Source organism: Cynocephalus volans, chromosome 2 (assembly GCF_027409185.1).
Source record: "Cynocephalus volans isolate mCynVol1 chromosome 2, mCynVol1.pri, whole genome shotgun sequence".
Lineage (NCBI taxonomy): Eukaryota > Metazoa > Chordata > Mammalia > Dermoptera > Cynocephalidae > Cynocephalus > Cynocephalus volans.
The window spans coordinates 13,041,412-13,059,112 of NC_084461.1; the positions used below are offsets into that span (position 1 = coordinate 13,041,412).

Consider the following 17,701-nt stretch of genomic DNA (forward strand, 5'->3'; position numbering starts at 1 on the left):
TTAAATTAGAAAAACATACAATAATTTAACACATTTATTTTTTTGAAATATTTCTTATAATCTAAAATGCTAACACAAACAAGATGAAATATTTCCTTATTGATGTAGCTAGAGAAAATAATGTAATTCAGAATCAATATTCTTCAGGCAACATAAAAATTAGTTTTTCTGAAAACACTGTTGCTAATTTTCTAAAAATAAACAGTACTCAAATCTCTAAGTGTATTAAGCACTTTTCATATCCACAGATGGCATTCTTTCAAAATAACATAAGACAGGTTAGTATTAGGTGTATAAACATTGGTTTTCCCAACAAGATTTTATATTTATTGAAGAAAGAAACCATGTGTTATATCTTTAAATTACTTTATCCATTACTATGACTAGCATAATACTAAATAGTCATAGTGTGCAGGCTGTAAATACTTACTAGACTAAATCTGAGATATAACCACAAAAGCTTACTGGTTATTAAAAGGTATAAAAAGATTTAAATGCCTAACTGCATTATATAAAGTATAAATGTTAGAGATATAGGAGGTCCAAGAAAAGGGAAATTTTTAAATATTCTTAAGTAAAGAGAGGAGAATGGAAGGATGTGATGAGTCTTCATTAAGCTTTGGAATTTGGACAAACAAAAGACAGGTAAGAACATTCTTGATATAGGAACATGCATGGAAAAATAAATATGATTAAGGCATGTTCAGAGAACAAAAGGTTATATCTGAAGGGAAAAAAAGGGAAGGTTTGTGTTGGGTTAGAGAAAGATTGCAAGTGAGTTAGGGCCATATTATGGAAAGATAATGAATGTCAACAGTTTGATTCACTCATTCAACATCATAAGTGTCAGACAACAGTAGCTGCTGAAATTTTGAACAAAAGATATGTAATCCTTAACCTCATGGAATATTTAGTCTAGTAGGATAAATAAGCTTTAATCAAATAAATCACACACCAGGTATGCAAATTATAAACCTATAAACCATGGTTAGTCCCAAGAAGAAAAAGCACCGCATGCTATGAAATGGAGAATGGAGGACCTGGCTTAGTGGGGAACAGGAAGAAGCAGAGGAAAGTTTCCCTGCAGGGGTACCATTTAGCTGAGCCAGCATTATCCAGACAAAGGAGGAGGATGCAGAGAGGTATGGGAGGAGGAAGGCATTGAAGGGGATGAAAAAATAGCAGGTTCGAGTATCCATGGAGACAGAGCAGGAGGAAAAGGTGACCTCAGGTGAGTCTCAGGAGGAAGGCAGAGCCAGCTCTTCTCAGTCTGGAAGATCATGCTAAATATCATACTGTTTTTTCTAGGAGCCATGGGAGGATAGGGAAGCTTTGAAGCAGAAAGCAATGTGATTGGGTTTGTGTTTTTACCATTTCTCTGTCTTCAGTGTGAGATAGATGGGAGACAGGTGAAAGAGAAGGAGAGATCATTAGAAAGCTATTTGGGTTTTCCAGGTGAGCGACAATGACAGGTTGGCATAGGATGCAAATGAAAGGGAAAGCATTGGATGGATTCCACCAATAATTAGGAGATAAAGTCAACATGATGTGGTGATGATTAGACTTGAGACTGGAAAGAAAGGGAGGTGTTAAAGACAGAGAGGTCTCTGGTTGCCTAGTTCAATGAATGATGGTGACACTTCTTGATAGAGGGAACCAGTTCAGTTTCAGATATTTTGAGCTCAAGAAGCCTGTGAAACATCCATGAAAATGGATCAAGCAGGCAGTTGAGTGCACAGATTTCAAGCCAGGGACAGACTAGGCTGGAGATAAAAATTGATGGGGCACATTGTACAGGAGGTTATGGATGAGCTTTCCTGAGGATAGAATCTGGAATAAAGAAATGAGTTTACCTTGCCCTTCAATGTGCCTGGTTCAATAAATGGCACTGAAGTTCAATAAATATGTTTTGAATAAACAAGCAAATAGATTCAGGCATAAAGGTCAGGATGCTTGCTAAGAACCAGAAACACAAAATTGAAAATGTTCCTGCCCTCCATATAATCTTGGCTTGGATTGATGTGATGAGATTTAAAATAATGGGGCAGATTTGTGAGAAATTAGCAAAGAAAGGATCAATAAGACTTTTGTCATAAAAGAAGGGGTGATTGAAATAAGGACCTAGCAGGAAGGGCTCCATTTTTAAATTAAATTATCTTAATTATGGTATATTGCAGTACTTGACACCTGAAATTTTTACTGTTAATGATAATATCTTTTATGGCATTTTATATAGTACTTGCATATTGATTAACATGTTTTATAGTAAACTTTAATATAGCTGTGAAACACTGTTGTTTCATGCCATATATGTATATCCTACTTCAAGAAATTTCAAAATCTTACTTCTAGTTGTATTTATGTTTTTACAGGACTTAAAATTTTAAATCACTAGTCTTTTCTCAAAGCTTGTAAGACAGAAGAAGAAACTGTGCTGTACATTTGTCCTTCAAACATGCTAAAATATTCTGTTTAAAATCCACAAATCGGAAAACCCTTAGTGTCAATACAGATGGCCAACAGGTATATTAAAAAATGCTCAATATCACTAATCATCAGAGAAATGCACATCAAAATCACAGTGAAATATCATCTCACCTGAGTTAGAAAGGCTATTATCAAAAAGACAAAAAATAACAAATGCTGGAGAGGATGCAGAGGAAAGGAACTCTTGTACACTGTTGGTGGGAATATAAATTAGTACAGCTATTATGGAAATGGTATGAAGATTCCTCAAAAAACTAAAAATAGAACTATGATCCAGCAATCCCACTGCTGGGTATTTAACCAAAGGAAAGGAAATTAACATACCAAAGAGATATCTGCACCCCATGTTTATTGCAGCACTATTCACAATACCCAAGACATGAAACCAACCATTGACATATGAATGGATAAAGAAAATATGGTATATATTCACAATGGAATAGTATTCAGACATTAAAGAAGAATGAAGTCCTGCCATTTGCAGCAACATGGATGAGCCTGGGAGACATTGTGGTAACTGAAATAAGTCAGACACAGAAAGATAAACATCACATGTTCTCATTCATACATGAGCGCTAATAAAAAAGTTGAGCTTACAGAACTAGAGAGTCAAACTGTGGTTACTAGAGACTGGGAAGGAAGGGCGAGGATAGGGAGAGGCTGATTAATGAATACAAAATCACAGCTAGTGGTCTATAGTGGTCTATAGTAGTGCTTGACATCTATAATTTATAACTATTGTATGTTCTCAAATGGCTAGAAGAGAGAAGCTCAAATACTCTTACCATAAAGAAATGATCAATTTTTGCAATGATGAATACACTAATTACCCTGATTTGATCATACTTGTACTGAACTATAACTCTGTACCCCATAAATATGTACAATCAATAAATGTCAATTTAAAAAAAATTAATCAAAAACAGTAGTGTGCTGAGAACAAAACTTCTGCAGTGGATAAGAATTTGATTTAAAAAATAAACAGATGAGATAGATAAATAAATAAATGGATGATTGATGGATAGATCATTGATATAAAGATAATAGATAGGAGACAGATATAAACAGATAGATGATAGATGGATAATTAATAGATTAGATAGATAGATAGCCTGGCTTCTAGTCCCAGTACTGATCCTGCTAGCTACTTCCACCTCTGACAAGAGCCTTGACTTCACGCTCTCCGGTTTCTCCATCTCTAAAGGGCAGGAGACAAGTTAAACTGTCATTCTCACAGTAGGCACCAGAGAGCTGGGAATCGGTGGTGGGGGCAGCAGGGGTGGGGGCAATGGGGTAAGAAAGAGGGTGAGGCTCTGAGCACTTCCTCCTCTCCTCTACTTTACACTGATTTATCTACTAGGGTTAGTGAAAGGTATTACTGGGAAATAAGGCTCTTCTGCTTAATGCACAATAAGCAGACAGAAAGTTTGAAAACCACCACCCTGAATCAGGGTTCCCCTGAGGTTCCAATACAGTAGGTCAGGGATGAGACCTAAGTATCTGCATCTTTTAAAATATCCACAGATAATTTATCACCAAAAGCTGGAGGTGGGGAGAGAGTAAACTAAGTGTATAATCTCTATCCTCTCCTGTGCTACTTTTATGTTCCCATTTCACGTCCAGAGTTAGAGAAGCATTATTGTTCCATGGGATGGACGAGTGGAAGGAAGTAGAGGCAGAAAGGCTCCGGCAGCGAACATCTGGTTAACGTCCTTTACCAAGGACAGAAACCAGCGGAGGATTGCTGCATAGTGTTCTTCCTCTTTGATTTCCAGCACTGCAGCCGCAAAAAAAGGAAATATCCAAGACACACATGGCTTTAACTACTCTTGGGATGACAAACCCACTTGAAAAGAACACAAACACTATCCAGGAGATTAAAATCTGTGCCTTCCTGTGACATCCTGGAACTTACCTGGGGATCCAAATGAGGCAAAGCCTTCAAGCTTCCCTGAAAACATTAAAATCATTGAAAATTAACCCAAGGGGATACAGATTGAAGATCTCATTTGCTGACAACCACACTATGGGAAAAATTAGACACCAAATAAGAAAGAACACCATCTTGTAGCAAAAATCCTCGAATGATGGACAAACGGAGCTGAGTTGGCTCGACCCTCGCAGCAAACAGCACAGAATTTTAAATAAAGAAACAAACACTGTAAACTGGGAGCCCTGACATAAATATTTCCAACACACTCACCAGCAACTAAGGCATCCTTAGGCCATCGGCTGAACCAGTCAATAGTGCATCCCGAAATAAGGGCGGGGAATTTCAAAGATCGGATTCGGAATTTCTCCCCCACCGGTGAAAAGCAGAGCACAACGTGCAGGTTCTGTCGGACGCGACTCATGAAGTAGTCACACAGGTTCTCACCGGTAGGGGGGCGCCTGGGGTGCTCTTTTTTCATGGCTGGTGTCAGGTCGCTATTGATTTCATCAACTTCATCACGAGCAAATAGGTTGGAGACCTTCAAAAGAAGTACAGGCATGTAAATTCAGTGCATGCGTGTGAAAGCAAATCAAACTATGCAGCTCAATAGGCACATCTTTCCCTCCATTTGTGTCTTAAACTCACCTTTAGAAAATTAACCGAAAGTTTTCAAGATGAAATACACCACATTTTAAAATACACAAATGATTCTATTATTAACAGCAAAGTCAGAGTCCTTAAGGGAGGTAAAGGGATATACCAAAGTTCTAATCAGCTTTTCCTTCTAACCTCCCTTCCCTGCTTTTCATTTTTCACTGGGAGCATTTGGTGACATTTTAAATGCTTAGCTCCACGTTTTGATTGGGAGTTTTGTTCTTCAAAAACCCAGTAGAAAAAGCCATGCTTCTTACTGATCACCTGATCCCCAATAGCACTTATTCAAGACTCTAGTAGAAGGAAATATGGAGAGCTCTAAGTCGGAAGAAGTCTGAAGAGACAAAAAAATGAATTAAACGAGCTCCTACCTCGCCCGATGATAAAACATTGTTCATATATTCCAAAAATGACTCGTCTTTAATCTCATTGTCTGTGAAAATAAAAGAGATTCCTTTGCCTTGCTGACCAGCCATTCTATACAAAACTTTCAGGTCTTCCATCAGATTTGATGTGTTGTAGGATCTAAAGAAATATTTTCATTGCATCATTAGCTAAAACATTTTTGTGGGAAGGAAAGAAACTTACAGCAATGCTTTATGCCATTTAACTACAAAAAATGCTGATCTTATTCCATCATACTGGTATGTACTGTACATAAGTGTTACTGGTTAATGGACTTTTAAAACTTCACATTTCATAAAACATTACAATTAATGTTTGTACACACACACCAAAAAAACTAGAATGAAAAGTCAACCTGAGACAAAAATATAATTTGTACCATGACCAAATGTTATTTGAATGTGTACATGTATCATTTTTAAAGCCTGTATTGGCAATGATAATGGAATAGTCAAATTAGAATATTTACTAAGAACCCACCTGCAACTGGTATTTTAGAAGACATCTCATAAATTAAATTAAGCTAAACTAAATCAATCTAAGCTTTGGTCACATGGGGTGAGAGAGATGCCCTGTTATAAACAGTGCTATCCTCATCCCCCAACACTATTATTCCCTTCACACCTTTGGATTCCATAAAAAAAGTTGGCGTTAGTGAGCTATCAGTATACTATAGTAGAACAGCTGGAAACATTAGGAAATTTCTCACTCTAAATCTTTCACTATCAAAAGCAATCCTTAGGTGGGAGTCAACCGACAATCAAGAAATATTAGAGAGGTCCCAATACAGAGCAGTCCATTACTGCCAAAAGTAAAAATAAAAATATTCCAGTCATGGAGACTCAGACTTACTAAATTATTATTTGTATTTTGTGTCATTAAACTCAGAATTCAGAGCCCATGAACAAACGTCCATCTGATTTTTTTTTAAATACTAAATATTTAATTTCTATACTTTGTCCTTTTTTAATGTCTATAACCTAAAGTTTAGAACTGGAAATACCGCAACTGTGCATCAACATTTGTAGAAGACGTCTAGAGAATTGAGAGCCAAGAGATCAGAAAAGTATTTTAAGACACAGTCTTCCTTTAAAAAATAAAAAATAAAAAGACAAAGGAAAACATCTCACCCAGCTTCTTTTGATATGTGATATGGGGAAAACCTTGAGCCCAGTCCTCTGGATCTCAAGGGTCCACTGCCTCAAAAACTATGAACTGAGACATCTAACAAACGGTTGTGCTTCCCAAATGTGAGGCTCTTGCATCCCAGCTTTCTCCACAGGGCTGTGCAATGGCTTAGGGAGAAAGATAGTGTCCTGAAGGCTATGAGAAGGCAAGGAACACCTTTCCCTCCTTTCCATCAGTAATGGATCATTCCTCATGGAACATGCAGAGAAACGAATGCATCACAGTGAGGGTCATCGAGGTATGTTTAGTGAGGCATTGTAATGTGGTAGAAGCAACACCAGACTAGAACCCAGAATCCTACAACCAATTCCTGTCTAGATCTGAGATGTCAGCCAAGTCATAGCCTCTCTGAGCTTCAGCTGCAAGATGGGCTATTGCTATCTTCCCTGCTAACCCACACCATTCTTTTGAAGATCAAATTAGTTCATGCATATAAAAGTGCTTTGAAGACTACTACGAGGTTTTATACAAATATTAGGAACAAAAATTCCAGAGTCCAATCCTTTCTTGTGTGTGTTATCTTTTATCTAGCTCAGCTTCTATCCACAAACTAGAAGAATTATATACAAGGTAACTAGAATTATTTCTCTCTATCCTGGTACTTGAATAAAACAGCAGTCTTTGGATTTATTCTCCAAGACGAAGCTGTAATTCAGACCAGACACAAAGTGTTACAACAGCTTGAATATTTGGATCTCCAAACCCAGTGTTCAATGACTTCCAGCCTTTGTCCTAGCAGGTGTCTGCGGGCCTCCCTCAGTGAGACAGGTCAGCGGCACGTTCAGCACCTCAATGCCCAATAGGCAAGACTTCCTGCTACCACACCTAGAAATTAACCTCAGATAACTTTCAGTCCAACTAAACTTCCCAAACTGGCCTCCTGCTTCTAACCTTATTTTGGTTAACCATGAAATTCTGTTTCAGCTTTGAGTCAGCCCTGCTCATCTCTTCACATTCACTTTTCACTTGCAAGCCCCTGTTTTCTCCCTGCACGGACACAGACATCTGAGGACAGCTCTTCTAGGATTCCCGATCTGGACAAGCAGCAGCACCATCTACCGAGCTTCCAAGGCAAAAACCAGGACGCACCACATCCAAAAGCCCCAACTTCCAGTGACCTCTTGAATCTCCATCACCATCTCTCTGTGCTCACCGTTACCACTTGTGATACCATCACAGCTTGCCCAGACCTCTGAAACGGGTTATCACTATTCCAATTTAGTTCCTTCCATCTACCTTCTGTGCATTCAAATCTGACATGTCCTCCCTAGGGCTAACTCAGCAATGGTTTCCTACTGCTCTAGGATGAAGTCGCATGTGTTTACCATACCTTCGAAGTCCTCTACTTCTCATTCCTTCCCACATGCCACCTCTCCCAGCACACACAACCATATTTAATTTCTTCCAGGGCTCAAATGTGACTTCACATGTGCTGATCCTTCTGCCTGAAACATTTTTTACTACTCCTCTTCTCTAATTCCTACTCATATTCAGGTTCCAGTTTAAACATCCCTTCCTCCAGAAGCCTTCTCTGACCATCCCCTAGACCAGGTTAGGAGCCCCTCCCTCGTGCTTCGAAAGGAGCTGTTCTGAGTTTATTTCCCTGTGATAGGACCTACGAGTCACACCTTACTGGATGAGCTGCTCAGTTGTCTGTGCCCCTTGAGTTACACAAGCTCCATGATGACACAGGCTAAGAGCTACCCTGCTCACCTAGCCAGTGCCTGACACATAGTCAGTGTTCAACAAGTATTTTGAAATGTGTGAATGGGTAAATAAATATAAATTTTCATCGATTTTTCCATTGTATTAACATCCTTGAAGTCTGAATTAACACTGAGTAGGGATCCATTTCTTCTGAAACATACCAAAAGGTGTACACCTAATACACATATCCCATGTAACATAAAAACAGGGAGGCAGCTCTTCACTAAACAAGAGGCTGAAATGTTTCAAAAGCAAATTATTAATGTGAAATCTTCACAGTCTATGACAGAGGTTGAAAGGGCAAGATAATAAGTCAACATTCAAGGAGGAAAACCATCATGATTTTTTTATGTAGAAGAAAAATACATTCTTAACTTCAGGTGGCTTCTAAGAACCTTCTATCAAAATCCATTTTAGGTTAAAGTAAGTGCTCATTACCTTGACAGAGTGATCTGGAAAGTAGTGTAGCCAGCAATGAACGAAGCCAGCCGTGTCAGGCTCTGCTTTCCTGATCCGCCCACCCCGACCAGGAGGGCATTTCCCCGAGGAGTACGAATGACTCGAGAGATCTATAACATGGAATAAAAAAGGGATGTATCTCTCAAAATGTAAATATTCTATTTTTTCCTGTTTATTCAATATAAGAATAAGGTCAAATAATGATTTTGGAAGATACAGGTGTCTCAAGCTCAGACTGGAGAGAGAAACTGGTTGGCAGAATGAGGGCATTCCTGGAATAGAGCAGTATCTGGGATGCATGGGGTGGGGTGGGCACTGTGGGGTGTTCCTTTAGGAACTAGGAGGATGCCTGTGCAGAGAAGTCAGCACACAGCCCAGACTTTCCCTGGGGTTTAAAGGAGATAAATGAAGGGGACTTTGAGGTTTCCTTTTAGTTTGCCCAACCTAACATAGTATGATAGGAAATGGAACAAAAGTTTCAGAACAATGTCTATCCTTAGAATACAGAGCCTGCAGTTGATTAGAATGTCCTCCACATTTGAAAAGCGATAGAGAGCTTAAACGGAAGGGAAGAAAAATCCCAAAATATGGTGTAGATGATGAAAAAAAATTTTTTTTTAAAAGAAGAAAATGAGCATAAACATCACCCTATTATTTGGCAAAGACGGTGATACATGAGGTACCTGCCTGGCTGTGAGTACAGGTGAGTCAGGAGGCCACTGTGCTGGTCAGAAGCCCCAGACCATTCCAAGTTCCCCTTGTGGAAAAAACTCATGTTTATTTGGCTTTATTAGTGTTGAATAAACTGTTTATACCATCAGGCCTCCAGCCCCACCTTATGTGATGTCTTTATATGATACTGCATAATAACTCTTTCTCTTTCCCTCCTAACTGCAGTTTGAGCCTGGGATATCACTGTGACACCCACTTTTCTTAAACAATTATAGAGGGCAGGGTGGGGGCTGAGACAGGGTCACTTCTCTGTGGCTGGGGAAGCTTCCCAAGGTCACCAGGGCTCTGCACTCCGCCAAGGTTTTCTAAAACATCTTTTCTCAGGATTCCCTCCAGTACCTGGAATATGTTCTATTTCTGTTGGGAATACCTATGGGTTTTGAATTACCTCCTCCAATTTAATGTGAAGCCCTGTTGTCCCAGCCTCCTGCCCATCCCCTCTATGTGATTGTCTCCAAAGTTGTGGTGGGTCGAGGGAGTGGTACGTGTCTCTTCATCTGTCCGCGGTACAACTTCAAGAAGCACAGACGTGGCAGGTAAGGAGCTACTCTAGAACCTTCTGTGTCTTTCCTGGGTTGCCACTTCTCAGCCCTAATCATTTTCTTTGTTTGATGTGGGTGAATATACTCAGGGTTTATATAAATTTAGTTTATTAGCTATTAAGAAATGTTCGTCCCAACATCTTTATCTGGAACTGGGCTGAGGTCTTATACTAAAATGTTCTATTCACAGTTTCTGGCACATGGTAAACACTCAAAACATCTGACAAATGAACAGATACATGAACAAATAGAAGGCCTTAAAAACAGACTCAAAAACATCACAATTTAGTAAAAAACAGATTATAGGTGGAAGAACAGTCAAGTGAGACCCTCAAATGGGGCTATTTTATCCTGTTACATATGGGTTATAACATAGAGATATTCATTTTTTAATCCCATTACCAAGTGTTTAAAATAATGTTCATGCTGCCTGGCAGATGCTCACACTCTAGGAGGGGAAAGAGACCAGGGTAACATGCATGGTGAATGCTGGCACAGAGTTAGGAATGACAGCAGAGGAAGGCAGGCCAAGGTGACACCACTGCCTGGGGGAGGCAAGTCTTAGGTGTGGAGCTGGAACGGGATCTGGAACTTTAAAGATGACCAAACAGTCACCATACAAAGGAAGTGGCGTGCTGGGCAGGAGTTGGGTTACATTTTAAGAAGGAATGGGACACACAAAATCTCAGAGTCAGCAAAAGGCCTGATATGTCCTTATGAGGGTAGGAAATGCAATATGGGGTCCAGAAGCAGCAGGAGATGAGGCAGCAAAGGGTTTTTAGGGCCATATTGGGGACTTGCTTAAATTCCAGACAATTTGTTAAGTGTCTCCTGTGTGATCATCTCAGCAGTAGTTCCTCCTATAGAGATTGTGGTGACTAGGATAGGGAGCTAGCCCCACAGAGTTTACTGTCTGGTAGGAAAGACAGACATATACACAGGTAAACGCTACACATGCAGTACGGGCTGGGAATGCATACTGGGGAGGTGCTCAGGGATCAGGATGTGTTTAGCCATCAGCAGTTCATCTGTCTGTATTACATACCAGCAGAGCATGACCCACGAGGCTGGGTGGTAGGCTGGCGCTAGATCATGACACCACATACTCCGTAGTTTGAACATTCTCAAAAGAGCCAAAAGAGATGCCACAAAGACATCTCTGTGTTGAGAGAAAATCGTTATTTTAATTAAGAAAGGAACTAAGAAATATGCCGGGTTTCATATCACACATTTTTGGCTGCAGTTTTTACCTCTAATTCTGTCTAGTAGCCTCTATGATGTCCTATAACTAGGTCACAAAATCACGCTTACGCTGCATGACACAGAGTCTGGGTATATGGTGCACAGAAAACAAGAGTGTAGAAGAGAGGGTTGGCCTAGAACATGGTGAGGAATGTAGCATTTTAGTTCAAAAACTCCAGTCACAGAATCTTTGGTCAATTCCAGAGCAGAGAGGCTAGAGGCTGAGAGTGACAGCAGACACTGGCAAGAACCCTGCACTGAGGCACCTAGGCCCCCACACCCCGCCAAAGCAAAGAAAGGTTTATGGCTCTTGTCTATGCTCCAAAACACAGGAAAAAAGACTGTTCTAGCAAACTTGCGTGAACATAAGACTAACATAAATAACCTCCTCCTCAATTTGAGTTGTTATTAAATTCCAGGCCAATCAGATTTTGTCTCCAATAGACACTTTGTCATGAAGTTGCCTTTGGTTACTGCCTGGTAGGAGAGAAAAAATTCATTTTTTTCTTCCTTTTAATGACTACAAATGACAGAATGTCTATTCTTCCTGAAACACTTAGTTAACTCTTAATCAACTGTAAGTTAGGAGCTAATTTCAAAACGTTCCTTAAACTTAAGTTTGGAGGAATATTTGGGCTTATAATTCAGTACAGGTGTCTCAGATTCTGAGCATTCACAGAGTTAGCAAGCTAAGTGCCTTCCTGCTGGGGAGATCCAACCCCAGAACAGACCTGTCTTCCTTCCAGCCTTGCAGAAATGTTCTCCTCAGCTTCTTGCAGGGAGAAAGCAAGGTGTGCAATCCCCATTTTCAGAGGAAGGGTTGGCTAGATAACCTCTTCAACCCTCTTCATTTCTAAGAGCCAGTAATTATTCAACAATTTGTAATTATGAGATTGTTCCTCATGGTTAAATCTAAGTAACGGAAGACAGCCTCGAATTGTCTTCTTTCTAACTGAAAGGATGTAGTCGGAAAAAGTGGTGGATATCAACAAAGTGAGAATATCAACAGATTTTAAGTGGCATTATCTCGCACTATAGACAAATTAGGTCACTTAAGTTTTCAAGTAGAATGCTATGTTTTACTTTTGACCTTTGACAAACTCTCTTAAAAATGAATACTGTAATGATTCATATAACAAGGTAGAATGGAAACTGCTTTCCTGATGGATTTCATTCTAACAGAATTTTCACCTGCTCCAAGTCCATTGTCTATGCACTGTTTTTAAATTATTATTTTTAATTGTGGTAAAATGTACATAACATGAAATTTACCACTGTAACTATGTTTAAATGTACAGTTCAACAGCATTAAGTACATTCACATTGTTGTGCAACCATCATCACTATCCACCTCCAAAACTCTTTTCATCTTGCAAAACTGAAGCTCTGAACCCATTAAACACCAACTCCACCCGGCCCCTGGCAACTCCCATTCTACTTTCTGTCTATGATTTTCACTACTCTAGGGACCTCGTATGCATGGAATCATACAGTATTTGTCCTTTTGTGTCCAGCTTATTTCATTTACAGTCCTCAAGTTTTATGCATTACTTTTTATTGTGATATTCGCTGCACGATACAAAACTAAGCAGACTTTGCCTGTGCTTTGAACACAGAGATCAACCATATTCATCCTATGTGGTGAAAGCATTGAGCGTGAAGTTGTATATCAGCAACATTGAATAAAATTATCACATCACTCATTTGAAATACACATGCTCTTATTTTAAGCCTCGAAGGCATGACATGTTGTTTAGAAATTAAATTGGAATACAGCACTGAGTTTATTTTTAAACTGAAGATTCTCCTAGGGGATGAAAGTGAAAATGGGGGAGGGTTCTGGTGTTGGTGTGAAGCCAAGTGTCTATCACTTTGGTAAGGTGCTACTCAACGTGGCTACTGTACCTTGACCAAGTGAACCATCGCGTCTGTGAAGAACACCATGTCCATGCCAGTGCCGCGGATGTTCTCATTATAGAGCTGCAGGAACATATTCAAACGCTCTTTTAGGTGATTAAAAGATTCAATGGGCTCATAAATTTTGGGCATTTCAACATCAGCCTCCTCAGATGTTTCACCTTTGGTGGGGAAGAGGAATGAATTAAGTGTCTTCAAATCGCTGGACTTCACTACTTTCTTCAACCTAGATTAATACACTCATAGCTCTATAATTTAACACTGAATAATACTGATTTTCATCAAAATGCCACATCATGCATTTTTAGAAAAAAGGAGGAAGCAAACAATAGTAGAAGCATTAGGATTTTTGTGATCATATGCAGTCTTAGTTCTTTCCTATCTACAAAGAGCCAAATTCAAATAATGCTGTATTCATTGAATTTAATTTGAACCCACAAGTTGACTGTCAGCTTTTCAATATCTCGATCCTTCCAGAGATACTAGCTTAATGGTCAGAATGAAAGTGAAAAAAGTAGTTATCTAATATCAAAATTAACAAGGGAGGTAAAGAATTACATAATTTTTTAATAAGATTTTTTAAAAGTCATTGCATTTGCTCAAGAAATGTTTATGATTCAGGAATTTTAGGTTAGTGGTGAGAACAGAAATGAGTTTTAGGGAATGTAGTGGATTGAATTATGTCTCCCCAAAACTCACTGAAGCTTGAATTGAGTCCCCCAAGTTCTATGTATTAGAAACTGGTCCCCACTGTGACTGTTGAGAGGATAGGAAATCTTGTTATGGTAATTGAAAGGTGGAGCTTTGAAAAGGTGATTGGATTGTAGGAGCATGCAGTAGTGAATGGGTTAAAAATGGTGGTCAGGGGTGTGGTTCTGAGGGCTTTAAAAGAAGAGGAGAGTCTGTCTCTCTCTGCTCTCTCTGTTCTACCATTTTCACAATGCGATACCCTGCCGTCATTGTCACCACCACCAAGACCTTCACCAGCTGTGTTCCCTGGATTTTGGACTTCCTAGCCTTAGAAACTGTAAGCAATAAGTTTTGTTTTCTTTCTAAATTACCCAGTTCCGTGTATTTTGTTATAGACAACAGAAATGGACTAATACAGGGAATGAGGGTGGAGTGTTGAGGAAAAATAGAAAATAATTAAATTATTTCACTAGGAAAAGATGTATGAAAATCAATATCGTTTTTAAAAATTAGGAACACATAATACACCAGCTTAACACTTTTCCTATATTGACTATAAAGCATAATGAAAAAAAAAAACCAAATTAGGCATATATACATTCACTATCAGTTAACATTAGTAACAGGGAAAAAAAGTGACACATTCATTAAATATACCAATAACAACTTGGAAATTCTCTGGGTTCTAGAAAAGTGAGTGGATCTTCCAAATCTTATAGTACATAATTATTGTCAATTAACCCTGTCCTAATATAAAAAGTATGTTAACCTTTTTATGAGAAAGCAGGGAAATTGGCTTATCATAATCATTATGATTGGCCTATTTGCAAAGTTCTCACCAATCAATTTCAGTAGTCACAACTCTTTTCTGAAAGCTCACATCAAGCTTTGAGAAAAAGTGCTTTGAAATCAAAATGCTATGCCTTTGCTTCTAGATCTTCCCCACCCCAAAAAGGCAGTAGTTGAGCTTTGTTCCAGGAAAAGCATAATCCAATGATTATGATTTCCTCTAATTTTGAATTAGAGGAAATAAAATGCACAAATTCTAATGACCTTGTAAAATGCCCTTACCCTTATTTGTGTGCTTGACCTAACTTAAAATAAGATGTGTCAGCTTCTTGCTGTGGAAGGATCACTCCAACTGCAAAGCCAGCAATAAACATCCTTTTGCAATTGTCACTTAGAAACTTTTTATAGATCACACATATCGCTATCAAGTCTAGTGGAGGTCTTTTCTAATCACTTAGAAGATATAAATATGTTTTTAACATATCTTTTAAGATATGCAAATTAACTTAAAATCCATCCTCACTATTAGAAGAGGTTATTAAATGAAAGAAAAATGTTCTACTTAAGCTGTTATTTCTGATGGAAAAAAAAAAAAATGAAGCACTGCCTTTTTTTGTAAGAAAATTAATATATCTCAACTTTTCACAGAACAATAACCACAAAAGCATGCCTCCACATGACCCATTCTCTTTCCAATTATACTCAATGGCTCTGTCATATTATTTGAAATTTTTCTTTTCATTTTCAACATTCAGGATGACTTGAATAACAATAGTTATCGTTATTTTTGCTACCTTTCAGGTGGTAGTGACTATGGGCCACAGACTGCCCAAGCCATTCTACTGATATCATTTCACTTATTTCCCACAGTACCCAGGATGAATATATTAATATTTTCATTTTTATAAATAAGGAGAGTAAGGTTCAAGAAAGTTCAGAGACACCCGTCTAATGTTTGGTACACCCTTTGTCAAATCTCCTCTATCTGACACAATACAAATCCTCTGTGCTTATTTCTACTTGATCCTGCCTCCCTACTCTACCTTGATATTCAAGTGTGAAATGCATAAAAATAGTTAATCTTTAAACTCCATGATTATGCATTTATCCTCTCATTCTATATTTACTGAGCACCAATTATGCCCCAGGCTTGTTTCACTAAAGTTAACTAGACAGAAACTCAACATCCCTAAACCGAATATTTTATTTTCAGATCCCCCTTTTGGAAACTCCTTTTGGGGAATTTCAAATTCCGTTTCAATAATTTACCTGTAGCTTCCGGTGCATCCCTCAAGAAGTCCACAAAATAAGCATCAATTCCACAATCCACCAAGAGTTTTTTCTCTTCACCAAACTCTTCCTCTACCAAACTTACTAAAGCTTTATCAAACCAAATCACGTCATCAGACACTGTAAAACGATCAGCTATAACACGTTTGCATTCATGCTTCCACAATTTTAACAGTTCCTGATGAAAGCATAATTAAAATGCATTATTAATTCCTACTATGCCGCAATTGGGAACTCAAGTTAACAACATTGCAGAGCATCATCCTTCCTGATTTAAGATGCAATACTTAAAAAAGTTCAGGTGAAAATATGCTCAGCTTCACTTATAATTGGTCACGTAAATAGAAAGTGTAATTTATTCATTGGCAGTCTTTCAATTTTTTTAAAAAAAAAAAAAACACCTCAACAAAAATTTTCTGATCAAGCAACAATCTAATATTCTATGTAAAGGTCTTAAATTTGTGATAAATTAGTCTTTTTGGATGACATCTACATTCATGTGGCCAGAGCAAAAATAAAATACAATGTATGAACCACCGTCACGTATACAATGAGATATTACACAGGTACATTTACGTAATACAAAGTGAAAGAAATTTGTGGCAAAAAATCTGGGTTATCTGAACCAAGCAATCAACTAGTCCAGATAACCCAGGGCCCAAAGTTAACTGAAAGTTTAGGGAATTGATTGCTCAATACTCCTGTTTCTATAGCAAAAATAACAAATATTTGTTTAAGCTCATTATTTAGTCTGAAAGACTGGTGGAAATTTCTTAACTTGGTAACATTTTGCAGGTTAGAAGGTTTTTAAGTAATTGTATTACTCATGATAAAATGATATTTGGCTGCCAGAATATAAAAGGAACTTGGTAAAATACATTCAATGATTCAGTTAAGACAAAAGTTCATGATAACTCCAGTTGCTACAATTGTTCATGCTGATTTAATATAAGCACTAAAAATGGCTACTCAAATAAAGAGTAATATTTAGAATCTGCATTTCATAATTCCTTTAATTTGTCAATAACTTCGACGGAAAAATCAAGTTAAAATGTTCACTGCTGCTAAATTGACTCTCAATTCACTGTAATAAGGACAGTGAGTTTTCCCCAAAATGTTTAGTCTTCAAGAGTCAGCAAGTACGGTTATCTATTTTGCAAGCATCTGGGGCAGAGCTCCGGTTTTTTTGGTAGTCAACACTCGATGTTCTCAATGACAATTTTGTTGATATTTCAATTGTCTCTGTGAGATTATGTAGAAAAGTCCCCTAAAACTTATTTGTTTAATTATCTCCTCAGCTCCAGAAGGGCTGAAAGAGAGAGGCCAATCCCACCTTAGCCTGAGAACAGAACATATGCTTTTGGGAAGAAAAAACAAAAAAACATACTGGATTTTTACATAACGTTCTTAGTTTGAAGGGAATTCTCATAACACTGGGAACTGTCACGTTCAAGTGTACAAGCAAATGCTTGTTTTTCTATTAAATAAACTTTCTACTCTGCTGCCTCTTTTCAATTTACCACAAACACAATTCTTTTAGTTCATCTAGTTACATAGACAGGAAAGATCATGGGTGATGAACAACAAAACAGTTTCTTTTCATTGTAAATGTTTATTTATAAAGGCAATTGCTTTCTAAGTAAAATGTCAAGTTTAAAATATGAAG

The 17,701-nt window shown here is 38.1% G+C and overlaps 1 protein-coding gene across 1 annotated transcript in view; it reads right to left on the bottom strand.

The window, feature by feature from the left end:
- The window catches only part of DNAH5 (dynein axonemal heavy chain 5), a 222,492-nt gene that overhangs the window by 75,605 nt on the left and 129,186 nt on the right, over positions 1–17,701 (bottom strand). The window contains exons 51-55 of the mRNA XM_063087541.1: positions 16,015–16,213; positions 13,255–13,427; positions 8,813–8,943; positions 5,446–5,599; positions 4,691–4,958 (exon numbers count right to left, since the gene is read on the bottom strand). Of these exons, the coding sequence (XP_062943611.1) occupies positions 4,691–4,958; positions 5,446–5,599; positions 8,813–8,943; positions 13,255–13,427; positions 16,015–16,213 (925 nt within the window). The remainder of the gene's footprint in view (positions 1–4,690; positions 4,959–5,445; positions 5,600–8,812; positions 8,944–13,254; positions 13,428–16,014; positions 16,214–17,701) is intronic.